This window comes from Oryctolagus cuniculus, chromosome 19, assembly GCF_051225735.1.
Source record: "Oryctolagus cuniculus isolate XC-2025 breed Fujian yellow rabbit chromosome 19, ASM5122573v1, whole genome shotgun sequence".
NCBI classification, from domain to species: Eukaryota; Metazoa; Chordata; class Mammalia; order Lagomorpha; family Leporidae; genus Oryctolagus; species Oryctolagus cuniculus.
The window spans coordinates 68,762,061-68,784,656 of NC_142885.1; the positions used below are offsets into that span (position 1 = coordinate 68,762,061).

Here is a 22,596-nt window from a genome sequence, read left to right on the forward strand (position 1 = left end):
GGGAGGTTCTCCAGCGGGCACGAGTTTGGAACCCGCGGCTCCTTCCCTGCGATGCTGTTCCTGCAGCGAAATGGCTCCCCGGGGCTGGGACCACGTGCTCCTGTGCCCCAGAGAGACAGGGCGGCGATGGAGGGAGGAGGAACCCGGCGGTGTGGCCCTGGCTGGGGGACACCAGGGGCTGCAGAAACTGGGTCAGGGGACAGTTACATCGCTCTGTACACGCGGGCTTCTTGGGGTCCCCACCCCCAATTGCTGTCAAGTCCAGAGTCTGTACTTAAGGATGGATGGGTAGTTAACTCACCTGGCAGCCAGCAGGTCCACCCTGAGGGCTGGCCCCTCCCCAAAGCCCACCTGGAGGGCTCAACCTTTAATAGGTTAAAAAAAAAAATCCTGAGCTTTTTGTGTGTTCTTTTCTCACTGAATTGTCATCCCCTTCGTAGGATGAGGACCGAGGCCGGGGAAGGGGCCAGCCAGAGCAAGTGGTGGAGCTGGGACTTGAACCTGACCCCAGAGTTGTTCCTCTGCTCGCGCTGGGAACGGGGCAGGGCAGTGAGCAGTGGGGTTGAGCCGCTCCACTTGCCGGAGAGGGTGCTTTGGGTCCCGTGCCCTGGGCAGGCTTGGGGGCACTGGGGCTCTCTGCTGTCATGCCTGGGCACCTGTGGCACCTGTCCCCACGTGGAGGAAGCCAGCAGTCCTGCACAGATGCCCCCTCGCAAGGTGGTTGTGAGCTGCGGCCCCTGTGTGATCATTTTCAGGAGGGGCAGCAAAGTGTGAGGCCTGTGCAGGTCAGGCATGGCCTCCTGGCCAGGTGGGTAGACTTGCTTCTTAAGGTCCTTCCAGGCTGACGGAGTCAGCTCCATTCTCCAGGGACCAGCAGGGCTCCCCTAGTCTGGCCAGAGAGCTCTCGGTACAGTGCCGTCCGTGGAAGCTGTGATGTTTTGACTCTGTCGCCTGTGAGGGTTAGCCACAAGTGTGCAAAGTGTTTGGTGGCCGTTGGATGACATTCGGATTCTGAAAAGCAGGTGCATGGTGGTCTCTATCCTTGTAGGCTCTTTAAGAAAGTTCCTGTAAGATGGCATTGGGGAAAATTAAGGGGTCTGGAGGGTTTATTGGGTGCCTGACGAAGCACCAGTTTTATGCTGGGACTGAGGACACATTTTGTGAGCAGCTAGCTCATGCTCCCTGGTGCTAAAGGGTCTTGTCAGCCCCTCAGGGATCCACAGATTGTTCTGGACTTCTGGGTTCGGACCCTGGAGAAACAGGATGCTCTGTCGTCATCTCGCTCCAGTTTTTTTTCCCCTCAATCTCTTTTTCCCAAGACTGTAAAGTGAGGCAATTTTCTCAGCTTCCAGGTTGGGGGGAACGGGCGAGGCTTGGGATTCCATAGCTGGTAAGTGGCAAGGCTGGCGTCTGTTAGAACCCAGTGCAGGGTTCGCGCTGATGGACTGGGGCGGGAGTACGTGGTGTGGAGGGGAAGATGGGAGGGATGTTATGGGAGCTGCCCAGGCACGGTCTGTTCTGGGACCGAGGCGGGAGCGTGGAGTATGGACAGAAGCAAGGCGACAGGCCAGAGCCTTAAGGCTACTTAGGTGAGAGATGGGTGAGCACCCTGGGCACCCTTGCTGGCAGGTTTGTGTCTCCCCGCCATGTAGACCTCCCCACCCTGACCGTGTGGAGTTTGCTTTGTGGCCATGATTCTGGGGCATGTGAGTGACTTCAGGGCAGTGTGGAAGGAGAGCTCCCCGTGGCCACTTTGAGGATGGAGTGTGTCGGGGCAGGGGAACCCCCTGGCCTTGGGCCGGGCAGCAGGGATCTGACTCAAAGAGCTTGCTCCCTGCCTCTGAGCATCCGGCTGGGATGTTTGTGTCCCTCCAGGAGGTTTCTGGGGGTCTGTGCTCGTAGCTCTGGTCTTGGCACTCGGGTCTGGTACCCAATTTTTGTCCCTTGGCTGTTGGTTGTTGCCTGGTGCCCTGTGTTAATTCCTGAAGCCAGGGCAGCCCCCAGGAAACCGCTGTTTGAGGGCAGTCAGGAAGGGAGTGAAGCCAGAGTGGCTGGTGTCAGAGGTCGCTAGGCACCTTGACTGCTCACCTGGGGACAGGGGGCTTCCACCTGCTGGTTCTTGTAAGCTGAGCTCACTTCTGCAAAATACAGAAGGAGCCATGAGGAGCTTTTCAGGTGTTGGCAGAAAACTTCACTTGATCCAGTGCAGCATCACCCACCAATAAGATTTCCTGGTTAGCTAGCACTTCTCCAATGAGAACTCTTGGTTGGCCCACACTCCACCAATCGGAACCCTTGCTTAGCTTATACTCTGCCAGTGAGAACCCCTGATTAACCCACACTCCCCCAGTGAGAACCCCTGGTCAGCCCATAATCCACCAATCAGAACCCCTGCATAGCTCACACTCCACCAACCCAAACTTTTGGTTTAGCTTATATTCCACCAAAGAGAACCCCTGGTTAACCCACACTCCACCAATCAACAGCTGACGAATGTTCCTTCTGTTGACTGTCAGCTGGTACTTCATGGCCAGTTTAGACGAACTTTAATTGAGGGGCTTGGTGGCGAACCCAAGCCCCTTGTAAGGCACTGTGGCTTTGAGGGGAAGTCTTGGGTTTAATTTTGGTTAAGCCTAGGTTAACTAGCAGCTGGTTCCTGAGCCAGGAGGCTGGGCTGAGGGGTGTGGAGGGGATGGGCCAGAGGGGACATTTGGAGAAGCGAGGCTGGTGGTTTCCTTGCAAAGGGGGAGCCTGCATAGACCCTGGATCCCTGGCTGGGCCTCAGGGCCTCTCCCCTCTGAGAACTCTGGGGCTGGGACTTTGAGGCCTGGGGTCTTGCCATTGCCTTTGGTCTCCCCAGTAGTGGGTGTCCAGGCGGGAGGGAGAGGCTGGGCCTGAGCCCCTCCAGGGCACTGTAGGCAGGCAGGTTGCTGGGATTGGGCTGGGAAGTACAGGAGGGTGTGTGCAGCCACTCCCTGCCGTCCACCTGTCTGTGGGTGTGGTTCTGGCAGGACACTCCCCTTGTGTGCCTGGCCCCTCCCTGGGATTCAGAGGGGCAGGGATGCTGCTCCCGCTGCAGCAAACCGTGAGCTGAGTGAGCTGTCAGGGTGCCGCCAGCCAGTGAGAGCCCTGGGACCTGCCGCTGCACCCTGGCCAGGCAGCCTGATGCTGGGTGCGTCCCTTCCCCTCCCAGGACCCTGCGTCACTCACTGTAACCCAAGGGTGCAGCAGATACCCACTGGGTTTCTGTGCTGCTCGGACGGGGGATGTCAAAGAGGTCTGTGCAAAGGGAGAAGGGTGACTGCGGATGGTGCCTCCCTCTGCTCCAGGAAGAGTACAGGCACCTGCACCTGCGGGACAGGGCAGAGCCCTGTCCACCCTGCGGGCCAACCCCTGCTCTGGGGCCCAGACTGAAGTCCCAGCTCTGCTGCTTGCTGTAGCTGATTCCTTCCCGAGTGTCTGTCCCACCTCTATTTTTATTTGAAAGTGAGAGTTGGAGAGACAGAGAGAGATAGATCCACTGGTGTACTCCCCAGATGGCTGCAATGGCCAGGCCTGGGCCATGCCAAAGCCAGGAGTTTCATTCAGGTCTCCCTTGTAGGTGCAGGAGCCCAAGCACCTGGGTCATTCTTTGCTGCTTTTCCGAGGCCACTAGCAGGGAGCTGGATCAGAAGTGGAGCAGCCAGGGTGCGAACTGGTGCCCATGTGGGATGCTGGCATCGCAAGCAGCAGCTTTACCTGCTGTGCCATTAGCACTGGCCCCTGTCCTCTCTCTTCTTCCCTTGGTAGTCAGCAGCCACTTGGCTCACAGGGAGATGGTGACAACTGAGCAGGAAAATCTAGCAAAGTGAGTTGTTAGCATATTTTGTGAAGAACTCAAAACTGTTTTAAAACTTGTTTGTTGCTAGGCATAGGTATCTCTCTCTCCCTCTTTTTTTTAAGACATTTAATTATTTGAAAGGCAGAGTTAGAGTTAGAGTTAGAGTTAGAGTTAGAGAGAGAGAGAGAGAGAGAGAGAGGTATCTTCTATCCACTGGTTCACTCCCCAAATGGCCAAAACAGCCAGAGCTGAATCTGAAGCCAGGAGCCAGGAACTTCATCTGGGTCTCCCGTGTGGGTGGCAGGGACCCAAGCACTCGGGCTGTCCTCTGCTGCTTTTTCAGGTGTGTTAGCAGGAAGCTGGGTCAGAAGGCAGCATCTGGGACTTGAACCTGTGCCCATGTGGGATGCCTGTGCCACAGGTGGCAGGTTTACCCACTATGCCACAGTGCTGTTCTATTTTTTTTTTTTTTTTTTAGATTTATTTATCTATCTATTTGAAAGGCAGAGTTAGGGGCCGGTGCTGTGGCATAGTGGGTTAAGCTACTGCCTGCAGTGCTGCCATCCCATATAGGTGCTGGTTCAAGACCTGGCTGCTCCACTTCCTGTCCAGCTCTCTGCTATGGTCTGGGAAAGTAGTAGAAGATGGCCCAAATCCTTGGGCCCCTGCACCCACGTGGGAGACCTGGATGAAGCTCCTGGCTCCTGGCTTCGGATCAGCACAGCTCCAGCCGTTGCTGCCATCCAGGGAGTGAACCAGCGGATGGAAGACCTCTCTCTCTGTCTCTACCTCTCTCTGCATCTCCTCTCTGTGTGTAACTCTGACTTTCAAATAAAATAAATAAATCTTGAAAAAAAAGGCATAGTGAGAGACAGAGAGAAAGGGGGGCTCGTTTTTGACCTCCAGTCTCTGGTTAGCCCAGGCCGTTAGGTGTTGGCATGATGGACCCGAGACTGGGTAGGGGAGGGTGTCCGTCCTCAGTTCTCTCCTGAGGGGCAGGATGTCCCCAGACAGACTGCAGTGGCCAGGTGACTTCGCACCCATTGGCCGGCTCTCCCCATCTCCTCTTGCTCCCACGACCCCTTCAACTTGAACCGCGCGCTGCCGAGCCGTCTCTGTCCCCCTTGGTCTGCTGGCCTCTCTTAGGTGGCTGAGGGCTGTGCCGGGCCTGGGGGCAGATTCTCCCCCGTGGGCTGACCAGCAGCCCCCGCAGCAACTTCTGCTCTGCCTGGCTCCCTCCTCCTTCCAGTACCCCCACTCCCACTGTGGGGCAGGGAACCTCAGAGAAGGGAGGTCCCTGGGCCCCCAAGTTCTGAGCTGGACCCCCAGCTGTGTGACCCATATCAGGCCCAGCCCAGCCCACTCTGAGCCCTAAGTCCCATCTGCGAAGCGGGGTACCCAGCCTCCTTCCTTGGGGGAGGGGACTTGGCTTGATGAGGACCCCACTCCCAGTGGGTCCCCTCCGTGCTGGGACAGGAGGCTGAGGCCCTGGCTGTCATCCCCCTGGCTGAGGGACGCGTGTAGGGCCCCGTGGGGGCCGAGGCGGGCTGTGCAGGGTGGGCTCTGTCCATTGGTGGCAGATTTGGCCCTTCCTGGCCTGGCCTGTGGAGGCCGTCTGCCCGGGGATGGGCACCGGGGCCAGGTCAGGCTAAGTGAGTTGAGCCTCTTGCCGTTGCCACTGCTAGAGCGCTGTCCCTGTGCCCCAGGCCCAGGCCTGGCATGGGTCACCCCAGGAGGGCCCCTCTGGCTGTGGCTTTGGGTGGGGCTGGCGGCCTCTGCTGGGAGCCCAGCATCTGGAAGCCATCAGGCGCGGGCGGGGGAGTTGCAGGGGGGCCTGGAAAGGGGGGCCAGCCTTCTCCAGGCCACACACAGGCCCACCCCTCGGGAGCAGTGGCGTTGGGCCCGCCGGCTCCGCTGCCGCCTGCCTCCCGCCAGTGCCCCTCGGCCCACAGCCTCGCCCCTCCCTTGGCTGCCTTCTCTCTCACCCCACTGGCCACGGCAGTAACACTGCCCACAGCATGCCGGAGCTCTGTGTCCCTCAGGGTGGGTCTGCTTATAGGCGTGTATGCGCTTGGGGGGGGACTGTCCCCTGGGCTGTTGGCCTGAGGTCCCTGTGGTGGAGGGACTGGCACCTGTCTTGTCTCCTGTGGAGTCTCAGCCTGGGGGCGGGGTTGGGGTGGAGCTGGTGGCTGGCCATGGCTGTGGGGATGGGGGGGAGGGACCATCTGTCACTCCTGGGCTGGCAAGCCAGCGACTCTGAAGGAGGCGATACCCACACACAGCTGGGAGCCTCTGCTACGGAGGACAGCTCTCTCCCCAGAAAGGAAGCAGGCGACTTTTCGGTCTGGAGCGGGCTGTCTGTGCCCACTGATTCCAGTCTGCCTGGGGTCCCATGCAGCCCCCCACTCCCTCCAGCATCAGCATCAGGCAGACCTGGCACTTTTTTTTTTTTTTTAAAGGATTTATTATTTATTTGAAAGTAAGAGTTACATACAGAGAGAGAGAGAGAGAGAGGGGTCTTCCATGCACTGTTTCACTCCCCAGATGGCCACAATGACCAGGGCTGGGCCAGGCTGAAGCCAGGAGCCAGGAGCTTCTCCAGGGTCTGCTACGTGGGTGCAGGGGCCCAAGCACTTGGGCCATCTACCTCTGCTTTCCCAGCCACATCAGCAGGGAGCTGGATTGGCAGTGCAGCAGCCGGGGCACGAATGGGCGCCCGCGTGGGATGTAGGCGGCACAGGCGGCGGCTTTACTTGCTGTGCCGCAGCACCGGCCGCACGCCCGGCACCTTTTGCAGTGTCAAGGGTGCAGGCTACACTCAGGCCCCTCTTCCGGAAATGAACGGAGAAGACAGGGGCCAGTCGGAGGCGGAGTGCAGAGGACGCCGGCCTGAGCCTGCCCTGTCTTCCCGGCAGCCTGGCCAACATTCCACTGACCCCGGAGACGCAGCGGGACCAGGAGCGGCGGATCCGGCGGGAGATCGCCAACAGCAACGAGCGGCGGCGCATGCAGAGCATCAACGCGGGCTTCCAGTCCCTCAAGACCCTCATCCCCCACACGGACGGAGAGAAGCTCAGCAAGGTGGGCGGGGCCCCGGGGACCTTCCTGGGGGCCTTCCCGGGGGCCGCGGCCGCCTTGGGGGGGGAGGAGCAAGCGAGCCGCGGGGCCCTGCCGCGGCCTGACTCTGTCCCCGGCCGCCCCCAGGCAGCCATTCTGCAGCAGACGGCCGAGTACATCTTCTCGCTGGAGCAGGAGAAGACCAGGCTCTTGCAGCAGAACACACAGCTCAAGCGCTTCATCCAGGTACCTGCGGGAGCCCCCGCCCCCGCCCCCGCCCCCAGGCCCTGCCCTCCTCCCCTGGGCGCATGCCAGACCCAACCCCTGGCCTGGGGCCTCGAGGTCCCCATCTGTCAGTCGCAGTGGAGCGGGCTCAGGAGGGAACCCGATGAATGTTCTAGAAGCCGGGTCCATTCTGCGTCCGTGTGGCCAGTCAGTTGGATCTGCAGGATCCACATGCGGGGCGTGTGGGGGCTGTGGCGGAGCGCCCCCGCCTCTGTGCCGGTGTCAGGCGCCCTCACTGGCCCCTTGGCCTCCCCAGGAGCTGAGCGGCTCGTCCCCGAAGCGGCGGCGGGCGGAGGACAAGGACGAGGGCATCGGCTCGCCGGACATCTGGGAGGACGAGAAGGCCGAGGACTTGCGGCGGGAGATGATCGAGCTTCGGCAGCAGCTGGATAAGGAGCGCTCGGTGCGCATGATGCTGGAGGAGCAGGTGAGGGGCGCGCCGCGGGCTTCCGGTCCGCCGGTGTTCAGGGAGACCCTGCCCCTGGGGGGGGGGCGGGGCGCATGATGCTGGAGGAGCAGGTGAGGGGCGCGCCGCGGGCTTCCCGTCCGCCGGTGTTCGGGGAGACCCTGCCCCTGGGGGGGGGCCCGGTGCGCATGATGCTGGAGGAGCAGGTGAGGGGCGCGCCGCGGGCCGGTGTTCAGGGAGACCCTGCCCCTGGGGTGGGGGCGGTCTGTGGGGGGCGCAGGGAGGACTGGAATCTAAGGATGGCGCTGCGGCCTCAGGGGTCGTTTGCATGGTGCCAGGGCGTGGTCCACAGCTCCTCTGGCGGATCGGGCCCAGAGGGCCGAGGGTGTTCCAAGTTCCAGCAGCAGCAGGTGGGAGGTGAGGACAGCGTCGTGGGCGGTGGTCAGGGCTGCCGTCTCTGTCCAAGCCCAGGGCTCTGTGTGCTGGCGTTGTTGAGGATTTTAGCAAGCGACTGCTGTGGCAGCAGTGGACGAGGGTGTGGTGCAGGCGCTGGCCTGAGCCTGCTGTCCTTCCGCGTCCAGGTGCGCTCCTTGGAGGCCCACATGTACCCGGAAAAGCTCAAGGTGATCGCGCAGCAGGTGCAGCTGCAGCAGCAGCAGGAACAGGTGCGGCTGCTGCACCAGGAAAAGCTGGAGCGGGAACAGCAGCACCTGCGGACCCAGGTGAGCGCGGGTGCTGGGCGGGGCCTCGCGGCCTGACCTTGGTGTCTCAGGCCAGGCCTTGGTGCCCTCTGGCTGTCCAGGGGCACACTGGGCAGAAGAGGAATAGATTCGGGCAGTTTCTGGGACATTCCTGGTTTCCAGCTCTCCTCAGTGTTATTACAAAGTAGCTTCCCAGCAGGCCGGTAGGCACAACATGTTAAATAATCAAGGCCCAGGATCCTAAATGACTTGGGGCAGGGACTTAAATCTTGAGTCTGTGCCTTGGCCACCATAGCAGTAGATGCTGGGCTGTTTTCTTGGTGCTCGAAATGGAAGTCCCTTGCTAGGCCACTATTTTATTTCATTCCTTTTTTTTTTTTTTTTTTTTTTTTTTGACAGGCAGAGTGGACAGTGTGAGAGAGAGACAGAGAGAAAGGTCTTCCTTTTTGCCGTTGGTTCACCCTCCAATGGCCGCCGCTGCAGCCGGCGCACCGCGCTGATCCGATGGCAGGAGCCAGGATCCAGGTGCTTTTTCCTGGTCTCCCATGGGGTGCAGGGCCCAAGCACCTGGGCCATCCTCCACTGCACTCCCTGGCCATAGCAGAGAGCTGGCCTGGAAGAGGGGCAACCGGGACAGAATCCGGCACCCTGACCGGGACTAGAACCCGGTGTGCCGGCGCCGCAAGGCGGAGGATTAGCCTATTGAGCCACGGCGCCGGCTCTCATTCCCTTTTTTAAAAGATTTATTTCTTTATTTGAGAGACAGAGCTACAGACAGGACAGGGAGAGACAGAGAGAGAGAGGTCTTCCATCCATTGGTTCACTCCCCAAATGGCCACAGCGGCCGGAGCTGGGCCGATCTGGAGCCAGAAGCCAGGAGCTTCTTCCAGGTGTCCCACGTGGGTGCAGGGGCCCCAGGACTTGGACCATCTTCTACTGCTTTCCCAGGCCATTAGCAGGGAGCTGGATTGGAAGTGGAGCAGCCGGGACCCATATGGGATGCCAGTGCTGCAGGTGGAGGTTTAACCTACAGTGCCACAGCGCCGGCCCCCTCTTTCATTTAATATCAGAGGAAGTGGGGGGCTATAACCCAGACAGTGCCCATGAGGGGAGCCCTTGGAGAGTGGCTGAGAGGGCTTCTGTCTTACAGCTCCTGCCCCCTCCGGCCCCCACGCACCACCCCACGGTGATCGTGCCGGCTCCGCCTCCCCCACCCTCCCACCACATCAACGTCGTCACCATGGGCCCCTCCTCGGTCATCAACTCTGTCTCCACATCCCGGCAAAACCTGGACACGATCGTGCAGGTATCTGGGCTCGGCACTGGGCAGCTCGTGGGGGTGCTCTTTTGGGAGCTAGCTCTTCAAGGGAGGCTGGAGCATGTGGGGTGGAAGAGGAGGGACAAGCTGGGGCTTGGGTCGGGGGCAGTCTCCCTGCCTGCACTTGGGGTCTCGTGGGAAGGGGTAGCCTGGAAGACCACGTGTCTGTTCTTGACGCGGGCATTGCTCCCTGAACCCACAGCCGACGGAGTTCCTGCGTCCAGCTCTTGGGCTGCTGCAGAATGTTCTAGGCTGGGTCATCTAGGACATGGGGTGAAGGTGCAGGTGATCCCTAAGACCCCTGCAGAGAATGAGCAAGCAGAGGTGATGAGCTAGGGGTCCAGCCTCAAGTTACAGCTGTCCGCAGCTGTGGGCAAGACCCCTTGGGGGATCCCACAGCAGTTAGAAACAACAGTAACAACGCAATACATAACTAAATAAACCAAAAAAGCCATAACAGGAAAAAATTAAAAAGATCAGCCTCCCCGCTCCGCCGCCCTGAACTTGAATTGCAGGGAAACTCGGCAAAGTGAATAACACAATTAATAACAAAGGCTTCCGCTAAGCAAACAGGCAGACTGCGAAATGTGCAACTGGGTGAGAGACCTTTGGGATTCGGAGGCAGCCCTGGGGCCTGGTCTTCCCAGAAGGGGGTTTCACAGCTGAACAGAGGGGCTTTTTCGGATCTGCGTCCCCTGGACTCTGGTGGACTCCCCGCTGCTTGGCCGGGCTTCCTCTGGGGTGTATGTTTGCGGGGAGAGTGCGCCTCGTGGCCAGGGCCCCTCAGCGGCCTGTCCCCTTCCAGGCGATCCAGCACATCGAGGGCACCCAGGACAAGCTGGAGCAGGAGGAGGAGCAGCGGCGGGCGGTCATCGTGAAGCCGGTCCGCAGCTGCCCGGAGGTGCACACCTCCGACACCGCCTCCGACTCCGAGGCCTCGGACAGCGACGCCATGGACCAGAGCCGGGAGGAGCCGCTGGGGGGTGGGGAGCTTCCCTGACCACCCCCCCAGCCCTCCTCTCCCTTCTGGGGGCTGGAGGGGGCCGGGGCAGCAACAGGGAGAAATGTGGGTGAATGAGTGCGGAATTTTTACAAAATTACGATGTCATTTGGGTCTCTTTTGTGACCTCCTTTTCAAATACTGTAAATCGACCTTTGACCGACGGCCCCAACCCGAGGTCCCGGGGCTGGGGTGGCGCAGAGCGTGTGGGAGCATCACCGGGACCCCCGGGCTGGGGCAGGCTCACGCTGAGGGCCGGGCCTCTCTCTGCCAAAAGCATTTTTTCATTGAAACATGTTTTTGAGAACAGGGAAAAATCAACAAAACCCCAAGGCTTTTCTGTCTTTGCCGGAGGCAGCCCAGCGCCGGGCAGCTGTCAGTCCCCTCTTCCCCCCTCTTTGGTAATCCTCCTTCTCCTTTAAGCACTTACATGGGTTGGGGGTCAGGCTGGGCCGGGGGCTTTCTGGGGGCCCGGGGGTCTGCGTTGCTTGGGCTGGGGTTTGCTGCTGCCCTTCTCCCCTCCTCTCCCCTCCCAGCACAGGGTGTGCCACTCCCCCCAGCCCCTACAGGTTTCCCACGTCCAGCCCAAAAGTGTCTTCGTCTCTGTTTTGTTTGTTGTTGGTTTTTTTTGTTTCGGTTTTGTTTTTGGTTTCTGTTTTGATTTTTTTTTTTTTTTTTTTTTTTTTACAATTTTGAGGTCTTTGTGTTCCAGGAGAAGCTATTATATTTTGTTAAGAAAGTGGGGAGGGGGAAAAAAAACCAAGAGGCCACTGTGCCTTTGTAAAGAAACAAAATAAAGTTTGTACTTGGTTTTGTAGATCCTGCGGCTCCTGGGAGTGTGCTGTGTTGGGGACCTGGACGTGGACAGGGACTTGGGTTGGAGTAGGGGTGTTCTTGGGGTTCCCAGATCCAGAGAGAACTGGATGAGCATGAAGTTGCAGTGAGATTGGGGTCCCCAGATGCCAGGGGGGTCATTCGGTGTTCTGCGGAGTTGGGAGGTGCTCTGGGTGGGGGGACACAGGGAGAGCCGAGGCACTGAGCCCTGGGTTCCCCACACCTGGGGAAGGGTTGCCGCAGGTGTTTGGGCGTCCTGTGCAGGCCCTGGGCTTTGTCCCGCCTTGGCCTCCGCACCTGTAGCAGGGGTATGGCTGGTGGTCAGTTCTATGCCTACGCCACTTCCTCGGAGCCTCAGCGGCACAAGGGCATTGCATTTGTCGGAGCTGTGTCAGCCTCCACAGCCAGAGAGCGCAAGAGGCCTGGGCCCCTCGGCCTACTTTTCTGTGTGCTCACCGTGGCCGGTTCTGGAGGACTGAGACCAGCAGCAAGAAAGAGACCTCGCAGGAGCCGGCGATTTCTCTCGTTTGTTCTGGAATTTCTAATGCTTTTTTGCAGCTGAAACTCCTAACACTTTGCTGTCTTCTGTGGCGTGCATGCACGGTGCTGCGCGGCCCAGCTGGTTCCAGGGGTCTCCCACTGCTCCAAGGGGAGCCCTTGAAGCACCCAGTGGTCACCCCTCCTCCTCTTCCCAGCCTCCGGTAGCTACCAGAAAGTGTCATTACACTCGGTAAATAACCCCGCACACCCTGGTGTTCAGTTCTGCGCGCTCTGACGGATGCATCGGGTTGCATGGGCACCAGCACCTTCCCCTCACTCTCGTTCCCCACGGCCCCTGGTGGTCAGGCCTGCCCCTGGCCACCTCCCTGATCCCTGCTGCTTACAGTCTGGTTCTTTCCAAACTGCCACTTCGGTGGAGTCATATCGTACGTAGGCTTTTCCAGCTACATGAGCCTCGGAGGTTTAGGGCTGTATCTGGATGCGGAACCCTCCCCCAAGGCTGGCAGAGCGCCCCCTTCCGGGCCGTGTGTCAAACAGCAAGCCCGACGGCTTCCATGCGGTTCTTAAGAGGACCAACAGAGGGCGCTGCGGGCCCAGACGCCTGGCCCCAGCGAAGGCGGAGATTCCGCCTCCTTCCGGTCTCTGCGGACTGCTCAGATCCCATAGGCTAGAGACGGGCCTTGGGGGCGGGGTCAGGGAAAGTCCCCCGCCGCCGCGCGCCCAGCGAGGGAAAGAGGTCCTCCGCAGGCGGCGGAAGTCAAGAGCGCGGCCGCGGCTCCGCCCCTTCCCGGACTCGCCCCGCCCCCTCGCGCATGCTCCTTGGTGCGGCAGCCCGTCTGCGCGCGCGGCCGCCTTCGGCCCCGCCCCCTGGGGGCTCCGCGCGCGCCCACGCCGCCGAGTTCCCGCGCTGACGGGTGCGGGGCTGTGGCGCCGGGGCGTGGGCTGCCCTGGAAGCCTCGGCTGACAGGCGTTTCCACGAGACGCTGCTCGCGGGACGCGCCGTTTTTGCCCGCCTGGGCGGGGGGCGTCAGAAATGGCGCTCGAGTGGCCCCCGCGGCCCAGGTTCGCTAGCGTGGGAGGACGCGGGCCCCGCCGCTCGTTTGCGTTCTCCCGAACGCTTCGCCGCTCGCCGCGGCCGTCTTTAGGAAGCTGCGTGGAGCGGGGCGCGGAGCCGGCGCGTTTGGCTTCCCGCATTGTCGCCGGGCGCGGAAGCCCCTCGTGCTGCCTGCCTTCCCCATTTTCAGTTTCTCTGTTCGGAAGGCGGGGGACAGGTGGACGGAGCGCTGCGATCCGCCGGTTACTCCCCAAACGCCTGGGCGGACCAGTGTGAAGCCAGGCCCTGGGTCTCCGGGTGGGCTCCGGTGGGCTCCGGAGTCGGAAACAGTAGCTGGGGCGGCCGGGGCGCAGCGGGTGGAGCCGCCTCCTGCGGTGCCGGCAGCCCCTGGACGCCGGTTCCGGTCCCGGCCGCTCCTCTTCCGACGCAGCTCTCTGCTGTGGCCTGGGCAAGCAGTGGAGGATGGCCAAGTCCTTGCGCCCTGCACCCACGTGGGGGACCCGGAGGAAGCTCCTGGCTTCGGATCGGCGCAGCCATTTGGGGAGTGAACCAACAGAGGGAGGACCTTTCTCTCTGTCTCTCTCACTGTCTGTAACTCTACCTGTCAGATAAATAAAAATCTTTTTAAAAAATGTAACAAGGTTGGCTGGCGCCGCGGCTCACTAGGCTAATTCTCCACCCGCGGCGCCGGCACCCCGGGTTCTAATCCCGGTCGGGGCACCGGATTCTGTCCCGGCTGCCCCTCTTCCAGGCCAGCTCTCTGCTGTGGCCAGGGAGTGCAGTGGAGGATGGCCCAAGTGCTTGGGCCCTGCACCCCATGGGAGACCAGGAGAAGCACCTGGCTCCTGGCTTCAGATCAGCGCGGTGCGCTTTAGCTCTTCCCGGTCTCCCACGTGGGTGCAGGAGCCCAAGCACTTGGGCCATCCTCTGCTGCTATCCCAGGCCACAGCAGAGAGCTGGACTGGAAGAGGAGCAGCCGGGACTAGAACCGGCACCCGTATGGGATGCCTGCGCTGCAGGCTGAGGATTAACCCGCTGCACCACGGCGCTGGCCCCCGCTGTTGCTTTACCTCCTCGTGAGTCCTTGATGTTGGATGATGATGACAGTGATTTTTAGGCATTCTGGTTGTTGTAGAGTGGACTGTTACTGTGGGTTCTTTTTTTATTATTAAATATTTATTTGGAAGGCAAGATGAGAACGAGCGAGAGAGATCTTTTGTTTATTGGTTCAGTCCCCAAATGCCTGCCACAGCTTAGAACTGGCCTGGGCCAAAGCCACTAGTCCAGAACTGCACCCAGGTGTCCCAGGGGAGGGCAGGGACCCGAGTACAGAGCCATCCTGCTGCCTTCCCAGATGCTTCATGATCGGACTGAAACCAGGCACTTTGATATGGGATGTGGCGTAGTCCAGTGGGCTGCATTGCCTGCCCCCTCACTGTGGTTTTAATTACCATCATCTTAAATTAGTGTTTTTTTTTTTTTTAAGTTTTTAAAAATATACCCTATTCTTGAAAAAAAAAATTTTTTTTTTTGACAGGCAGAGTTAGACAATGAGAGAGAGAGAGAAAGGTCTTCCTTTCTCTGTTGGTTCACTCCCCAAGTGGCTGCTATGGCTGGCGCGCTGCACTGCTGCGAAGCCAGGAGCCAGGTGCTTCTCCTGGTCTCCCATGGGGTGCAGGGTCCAAGCACTTGGGCCATCCTCCACTGCACTCCCGGGCTACAGCAGAGAGCTGGCCTGGAAGAGGGGCAACCGGGACTAGAACTCAGGGTGTTGGCGCCACAGGCAGAGGACTAGCCTATTGAGCCGTGGCGCTGGCCATCCTGATTTTTTTTAAAGATTTATTTGTTTACTTGAAAGTCGGAGTTACACACAGAGAAGGAGAGGCACAGAGAGAGAGAGACAGAGGTCTTCCATCCACTCGTTCACTCCCCAGTTGGCTGCAACGGCTGGAGCCGTGCTGATCCGAAGCCAGGAGCCAGGAGCTTCCTCTGGGTCTCCCACACAGGTGCAGGGGCCACAAACATCTAAGATGGCCACAAGGACTTGGGCCATCTTCCACTGCCTTCCTAGGCCATAGTAGAGAGCTGGATCGGAAGTGGAGCAGCTGGGACTTGAACTGGCACCCATACGGGATGCTGGCACTGCAGGCAGTGGCTTTACCCATTAAGCCACACCTTCGGCTGCATAAATTAGTTTTGACTGTTTCAGAACTTCATATAAATCATGCAGCATATATATGATTTTTGTCTGTTTTTTAAAAAATTAGTTATTTGAAAGGCAGAGTTATAGAGAGAAAGGAAGAGACAGCGCTTCCATGTGCTAGTTCACTTCCCAGATGGCAGCAGTGGCCAAGGCTGGCCAGGCCAAGGCCAGGAGCCTGGAGCTCCATCTGGGTCTCCCATGTGGGTGCAGGGGCCCAGACACTTCTGCTTTCCCAGGTGTGTTATCAGGGCGCGGATCAGAAGTGGAGCAGCTGGGACTCGACCTGCTGTGTTTTACCACTCTGGCTGTTGTCTGGCTTCTTGTGCTCAGCGTGACGTCTCTGTCATTCGTTTATGTTTTTGTGCACATTACTGGTTCGCGTTGCTAAGCACTGTGCCAGTGTGTGAGTGTATCGGTTTATTTATCTGTTCACTTAGTGCTGGACATTTACACTGTTTCCAGGTTAGAACTATTAGGACTACGTTACTGGATGCCCTCTCCCAAGCAGTTGTGCCAGCTTTCCCTCGTTCTGACAGCGCGTGAGGTGGCAACGTGGCATTCGGGAGATTCACCCTAAGTGTGTGTCGTCGACCCTCTGTGGTAGTGGAGGCTGACCATCCCTGGTTCCTGGTGGCCTTCCCTGTGTTATTTGAAAGGTCTCCGATAAAGCTTCACGGGAAATGTATTGTCTGCTCTGGGAATGTTCTCAAGGATCATTAGATTACACCGTGCCTCCTTTATGAGCATTCTCAGAAGAAATTCTTGTCGAGCCTCAGTAGCCTAAATAATTCCACTCGTCCCAAGCATTTGGTTTGTTCTTATTTTGAGGACAGTGTGAATAGGGCAAGTGGTCAAGTTACACACATGTGGGGGATTTAAATATATAGGATCCCTTGTTTTCCTGTTTCCTTACCATGGCTGTGTTTTATGTGCCTTCCTGTTTTGCTTCTCCTACTTCCAGTTTGTACTTTCTTGTGAGTTTCATGAGTTCTTGGGATTTATATTTTTATAAGTTTATATTTTTGTATTCTCTGGCATACCACGGGTTATGTATCCTGAGCTGGGTTGTTTTTGGCCATGCCACAAAACAGTGCATCAGTTCTGTTAGATGTTTGAGGGGCTGCCTAGAGGAAGAGGGGACTCTTCTTGTGACCTTGGCCTCCTTAGGTGTTGACTGACTGGCCCTAGACCAGTATGTAAAGCATACGCAAATCCTCAAGCTGCCGCTCTGAGCTGGCTGACCACGCTGTCCTTAGCCTCTGATTTTGCTGGCTCTGGTTCCTGTCTGTCCTCTCTGTCCGCACCCAAGCCCATCCTCTGCCTGTGTACCCAGCCGCCTCTCTGCTTTCCTCCATGCTGTTGGCCTTGTAGCATCTGTCTTTTTCATGCCCTCTGGAGTCCTTCTGTATGCCCTCCAAGTCTTGGGGTGCTGGTGGAGTTCGTCCCTCCTCTGCCTTCGTCCCCTTTCTTCTTTTGCCTAGCTGAGTCGCAGGTTTCTTGTGTTGATTGACAAGAACGTGTGCTGACTGAGCAGAGGGGGTAGGACCAGCCCTAAATCCGGCAGCTGTAGAAAGGAATGAGCTCCCCAAACCACTCTCCCTCCACCCACCCCACGTGTTGAAAAAGGAGCTCAGAGTGACAGCTGCAGAGCTTCCTGAATTAGGGGGCCGAGTCACAGGTTCCCCCTGCATGGGCCCGTATCGATGGACGTTCTCAGGGTTAAATCGATGGGAAACAGGCAGCTGATCTGGGAAGGCTGCAGGCACTATGCAGACATCAGAGGTTGGTCTGTTGATAGGAGTTTGCTGTCCTAGGTGAGGACACTGCTTTGAAAAGTCTAGCTGCAAAGGGAATTGACAAAAATTGCTGTACTTTTATGGGAGAGAGAAACGCCAGTGAGGCTGGACAGGTCCTGAGGGAGAGTTGGGGGAGTCTTGCTTGCTGTCAGAGGAGAGGCCGTGCACATTTTCCACGGCACCCTTGTGCTGTCTGCCCCTGACTTTCAGTGGGAAGTTGAGGCAGCAGGTGGGGAGATCCGCAGCATTGTGCTAGTTGTGGGCCCACTCTGGATTCAAAACAGCAGAGCTGTTGCTCTCTGGTAGTGAGCTCCCTGTCCCTGAGGGTATTCAAGCAGAGGTTGGATGAATGTCTGTCCACGTTACAGCAGGAGTGATTATGGGCCCTTCCAAGATAGAAAACCCATCATTTCCAAGATGAGCGGGAGATGATGATGTGGAGGGCATGAGTGCAATGGTGGCTGCAGGGGCCGAAGTCAGCTGGCATGCTGTCCATGCCACAAAGACCCCTGAGCTCACTCCCAGGTAACAGGACCTTCCAGCAGATTCTACCCGTGAGTAAGGAGGGAGCTTTTGGTCTTAGGACCATTGTAGGAAACATGATTAAGGAGGCCACTGTTTGCATCTCTGCGTATAGAACACATGGAATATGGCAGTGAGCGTGGGGTGCATCTCCTTCATCAGTAATCACATCTGTTAACTTATTATTATTATTATTATTATTATTTTTTTGCCAAGGCTGGTGCTGCGCTGATCTGACGCCAGGAGCCAGGTACCTCCTCCCGGCCTCCCATGTGGGTGCAGGGATCCAAGCACCCGGGCCATCCTCCGCTGCCCTCCCGGGCCACAGCAGAGAGCTGGACCGGAAGAGGGGCAACCGGGACCAGTACCTGGTGCCCCAACTGGGACTAGAACCAGGGGTGCCGGCGCTGCAGGCGGCCCATGTTAACTAATTTTTAAAAAGATTTTATTTATTTGTTTTAAAGACAGTTACAGAGAGGCAGAGGGAGAGAAGAAAGGTCTTCCATCCACTGGTTCACTCCCCAAGTGACTGCAACAGCCGGAGCTGCTCTAATCTGAAGCCAGGAGCCAGGAGCTTCCTCTGGGTCTCCCATGTGGGTGCAGGGGCCCAAGGACTTGAGCCATCTTCTACTGCTTTCCCAGGCCATAGCAGAGAGCTGGATTGGAAGTGGAGCAGCCGGGACTCGAACCGGCGACCATATAAGATGCTGGCACTGCAGGCTTTACCTGCTACGCCACAGTGCCAGCCGCAAGGGGGTATTCTTTGATTTGCAGTGCGGTAGTCTTTTCTTTTCTTTTCTTTTTTTTTTTTTGGTAGTCTTTTATTTTCATTGTGATTGATAACCACATAAAAAGCTAGCGAGCACCCACCTTGTACAAAATTGACAGACCTGTAGCAGACTCGGGCTTGCAGAATACCCACTCAGGCAAGTGCCTGGTTGTTTCCCGGCTTGTGTCTTCAGTTTGATGAGCTGACTAAACCTCCACTTTGACTTTTCAATCAGACTCTGCTTATTTTAGTGACAGGTAGAAGAAATCTCAACCCAGATGCCTGGGCTGTTCAGCATCTGACTTGGTTTTCCCAGACCCTTGAGGACCTGTGTTGAGTTGTGCATTGATCTAGCAGATCAGCTGCTGGAGAGGGACTGAGCTGCAGGAACTATGTGCCCGGAACTATAAAATCCAAGTCTGGTTCTAGAGGCGGTGGCCTTTCTTGTGGTCCCCCAACCAACCCTGCCGGAGCTGCACACTCATGACTCGTGCACGTAGCAGTGTGGGTGCTGTGATTCAGTGAACAGTTCCAGTATTATTCCCCTGCCAGCATCTCAGTAGTTCTGTGAGGTTGGCCACCCTGTTTGACAACGCTGGAGACTTAGGTCCTGGGGGCCACCCAGCTTCCCCATGGGTCTCCAGTGTCGGACTTTGAGCTGTGCCCCGGAAATTCCTCCACCCGGGCAAAGGGATGTCTGTTCCTTCAGGAGGAGCGACCATGTGCAGTGCACATGGGAGACTAGGGGGTCGGTGAGGAGCCCTCCCTGCATGGCTGAGACAGGGTGTGGCAAGAACCCTGCTTTTCCTTCAACAGCCCCCAGCTTCCAGGGGCCATTCCTCACCTGTGACTTGTCCCACTGTCAGAACAGCTTTTGCTCAAGGACACCTCTTGCTAGATAAATCCCTTATCACTCTCTGTCTCAACCTGTGCAGGGACGCTGGAGACTCACAGGAGGGCATGTGGCCGCTGACAGAGGCACAGGAAAATGCTTCCTGCAGAAACCGGGGAGGCCCGTGCTTGGGAAGAAAGGATGTGCGGGGTGTTGGGGAAGGCCTTCTGGAAGACATCCACCTGAGACCCAAGCTCGCAGGGTAAGCTGGGAAGGGAGCCATTGGTGCGGTGTCCTACCCTGAGTGCCTGGTCTCTCCTGGAGCCATTTGGGAAAAGGGTACTCGCCCCTTATTAGCGTTTTAAAATTTATTTAAATATTTATTTATTAATTTGAAGGTAAAGTAACAGAGAAGTAGAGAGAGATCTTCCATCTGCTCATTCATTCCCAAAATGGCTGCAATGGTGGAGCCAGGGCTAGGCCAGGCTAAAGCCAGGAGCCAAGAATTTCTTTTGGATCTTGCACATGGGTGCAGAGGCCCAAGGACTTGTGCCATCCTATTCTGCCTTCCCAGGCTTGTTAGTAGGGAGCTGGATTGGAAGTGGAGCAGCCAGGACACAAACCAGTACCCATATGGGATGCCAGCGCTGCAAGCCAGGACTTAACCCACTGTGGCACAGTGCCGGCCCTACCTTTTTATTAGCTTTAACCTAAAAATTCACCTTCATGTTGAGCTAAAATGTTTCTGTGTAGCCTTTGACCATGAAACCCCCCTGTTGCTCTCTAGAGCCTATAGAACAAGCCAAGATTTTTTTCTCTTTCTGTCTTTTCTTTCTTTCCACATTTGTTAGCATTTTAAAAAATAATTTTTTTTTAATTTACTGATTTTTATTTGAAAGGCAGAAAGAGACAGAGACACATAGGGAGAGATCTTCCATCTGCTGGTTCATTCCCCAAATGCCTGCAACAACCATCCAAAGCCAGGAGCCCAGAACTGAGACGTGGGTGGAGGGACCCAAGTACTGGAGCCATCATCTGCTGCCTCCTAGAGTTATACATGTTGGCAGGGAGTTGGAGTTGGAAGCAGAACTGAGACTGAAACTCAGGCACTGCACTATGGGATGCAGATGCCCAACCCAGCATTCACGGCCATTTAATGGACTTCCCTCCTTGTGACCTCCAGACACCCTTACCTCTCCGGGTCTTCTCTGAAGAACTTGACCTTCACGATGACAGGCTGCTGTGGCAGCTTTCTTGTCTCTAGAACTCCACAGTAGCCCAGTTGAAATGCATGAATGCTGGGAGCGGCTCTACTCTTGCTTTTGGCAGTGTTTGTTGTGTCTGTTCACTGACCAGTGCCTACGAGTTACCCAGTAGACAGTTGGGCAGTGTTCCTCTTTAAGTGGCAACACCCTCTGCCGGCTTTCTCAGAGCTGCCTGGTATTTGGTGAAGTCAGGTGATGCACACCACCAGTGTCACAAGCGTGAACCCAGCCTCCTGATGCTTCTGTGCTTACTGATGAGGTGCGACGGTGGTGTACGTGGGCCATGGTTTCTGAGCCTTCCCCAGTCTGGGTGGCATGTCTACGCCTGAGACTATGAAAGAGGCACATCTCTTTCATACAGCAGCACTTTTGCAATTGAGATGGAACTGACGGGTCCTCCAAACAGAGGTCAGTAACTGGTGGTGACTTGCCAGCTCCCGGGCCTCTCCTCCTTTGGTCGGAGAAAGCGTAAGCATACTACTTTGTTCCCGTTCATTCAAGAAACATCTGCCTGAGACGTCAGGAGCAGGTGTAAGTTGGGAATGATGATTTCTGGAAATGAGGCTGGGGACCCTTGAGCTGAGGTCACTAGCAGCTTCTGTCTGAGGCTGAGCTGGCAGAAGGGCAGGCTCTGAGAACAGAAGTCAGTGGTGGTAGTGGGTGACACGGGGTGAAGCCAGTGTGGGGATTTCACAGGGGAGGTGAGGTCTGTTTGAGAATTTGTGACTTCAGTTCGTTTTCAGTGGAGTCTTCCTTTTTACATCACTCATTTACAAAACAGAGTACTTTATTCTTCCGTTTTTTTTTTTTTTTTTTTTTTTTTTTTTTTTTTTTTTTGACAGGCAGAGTGGACAGTGAGAGAGAGAGACAGAGAGAGAAAGGTCTTCCTTTGCCGTTGGTTCACCCTCCAATGGCCGCCGCTGCAGCTGGCGCACCGCGCTGATCCGATGGCAGGAGCCAGGATCCAGGTGCTTTTCCTGGTCTCCCATGGGGTGCAGGGCCCAAGCACCTGGGCCATCCTCCACTGCACTCCCTGGCCATAGCAGAGAGCTGGCCTGGAAGAGGGGCAACCGGGACAGAATCCGGTGCCCCAACCGGGACTAGAACCCGGTGTGCCGGCGCCGCAAGGTGAAGGATTAGCCTATTGAGCCACGGCGCCGGCTATTCTTCCGTTTAAAAAAAATTGTAGTTCGTACCTAATGCAAAGCTTACCATTTTGATCATTTGGAAGTGTACAGTCTGACAACATTAAGAACATTCATGTTTTGCAAACATCACCATCATCCGTCTCCAGAGCTTTTCATTATCAGGCAGAAAGCATACCATCCAACGCCCACTCCTCCTTCCCGGTTCCTTGCAATAACCATTCTGTTTCCTGTCTATGAATTTGACTTTTCTAGTACCTCATGGAAATGGAATCACTTCACATTTGTCTGTTCTGGACTGAATTATGTCCACCTTCCCTCCGCCCTCCCCAGTCCATATGTTGGACTTAACTCCAAGTACTTCAGAATATGAGTGTTTGGAGACAGGGCTTTTATAGGAATAACTAAGGGTAGATGTGGGGAGCAACTCAGACTAGACTAAGTTACTGGAATTAAGACTTATTCTATGCATCTGCTCTCCCACAATATGGCGCTGGGGAGGAGTAAACTTCTACGCAGCTGCCTCTCGCCAACTTGACTGATAAACTGCAGGAGCTGATCCTGCTCCTGATTGGAGGAGAGCAGCGTGCTCGGCGTGTGGGTAGCAGAGCACGGAATTGTGGAGAGGACTATAAAGGAAGAGAGCGCCCCACGGTGGTGTGGGTTGGTTGGAGAGTGCGTAGGAGAGTTCGCGGGGAAGTTCGTTGCTTCGTTCTTTCTCATTTCTCTCTACTCATTCTTGCTTTGGGAGTTCGCTGTTTGCTTATTCTTACTTTACTATAGAAAAGACTTGTAAAAAAAAGGGGAACAACAAGCGTCTGGTCCGGTGCGGCTCCTCCGCGTGCGGAGGAGCAGCAGGTAGACATTTGATGCAGGAGTTAAGATAACTGCACGAGACCCCTGTGTCTCATATTGGAGTGCGTGTGTTTAAGTTCGCACTCTGCTTCCTAACTAGCTTCTTGTTGATGTGTGCCGGAGAGAGTTTACGCCAACTGACTTGTGGTATTTTGTTGAGGCAGCCCTAGGAGATGAATATGTTGTCCTTTTGTATCTGGCTTATTTCACTTTTTTTTTTTTTTAAGGGAAAA

The 22,596-nt window shown here is 56.7% G+C and overlaps 1 protein-coding gene across 4 annotated transcripts in view; it reads left to right on the forward strand.

Moving 5' to 3' along the window:
* The window catches only part of TFAP4 (transcription factor AP-4), a 28,821-nt gene that overhangs the window by 1,689 nt on the left and 4,536 nt on the right, over positions 1-22,596 (forward strand). For 3 of the 4 annotated variants that reach the window (XM_070064009.2, XM_008249594.5, XM_089321346.1), the window contains exons 2-8: positions 6,736-6,901; positions 7,025-7,123; positions 7,419-7,589; positions 8,150-8,290; positions 9,420-9,575; positions 10,393-12,984; positions 19,202-19,360. In XM_070064009.2, coding sequence (XP_069920110.1) covers positions 6,827-6,901; positions 7,025-7,123; positions 7,419-7,589; positions 8,150-8,290; positions 9,420-9,575; positions 10,393-10,587 — 837 coding nt within the window. In that variant the 5' untranslated portion in view covers positions 6,736-6,826 and the 3' untranslated portion in view covers positions 10,588-12,984; positions 19,202-19,360. Of the gene's footprint in view, positions 1-5,655; positions 5,864-6,735; positions 6,902-7,024; positions 7,124-7,418; positions 7,590-8,149; positions 8,291-9,419; positions 9,576-10,392; positions 12,985-19,201; positions 19,361-22,596 lie in introns of those variants that run through there. The other variant, XM_070064008.2, reaches the window with a different exon arrangement.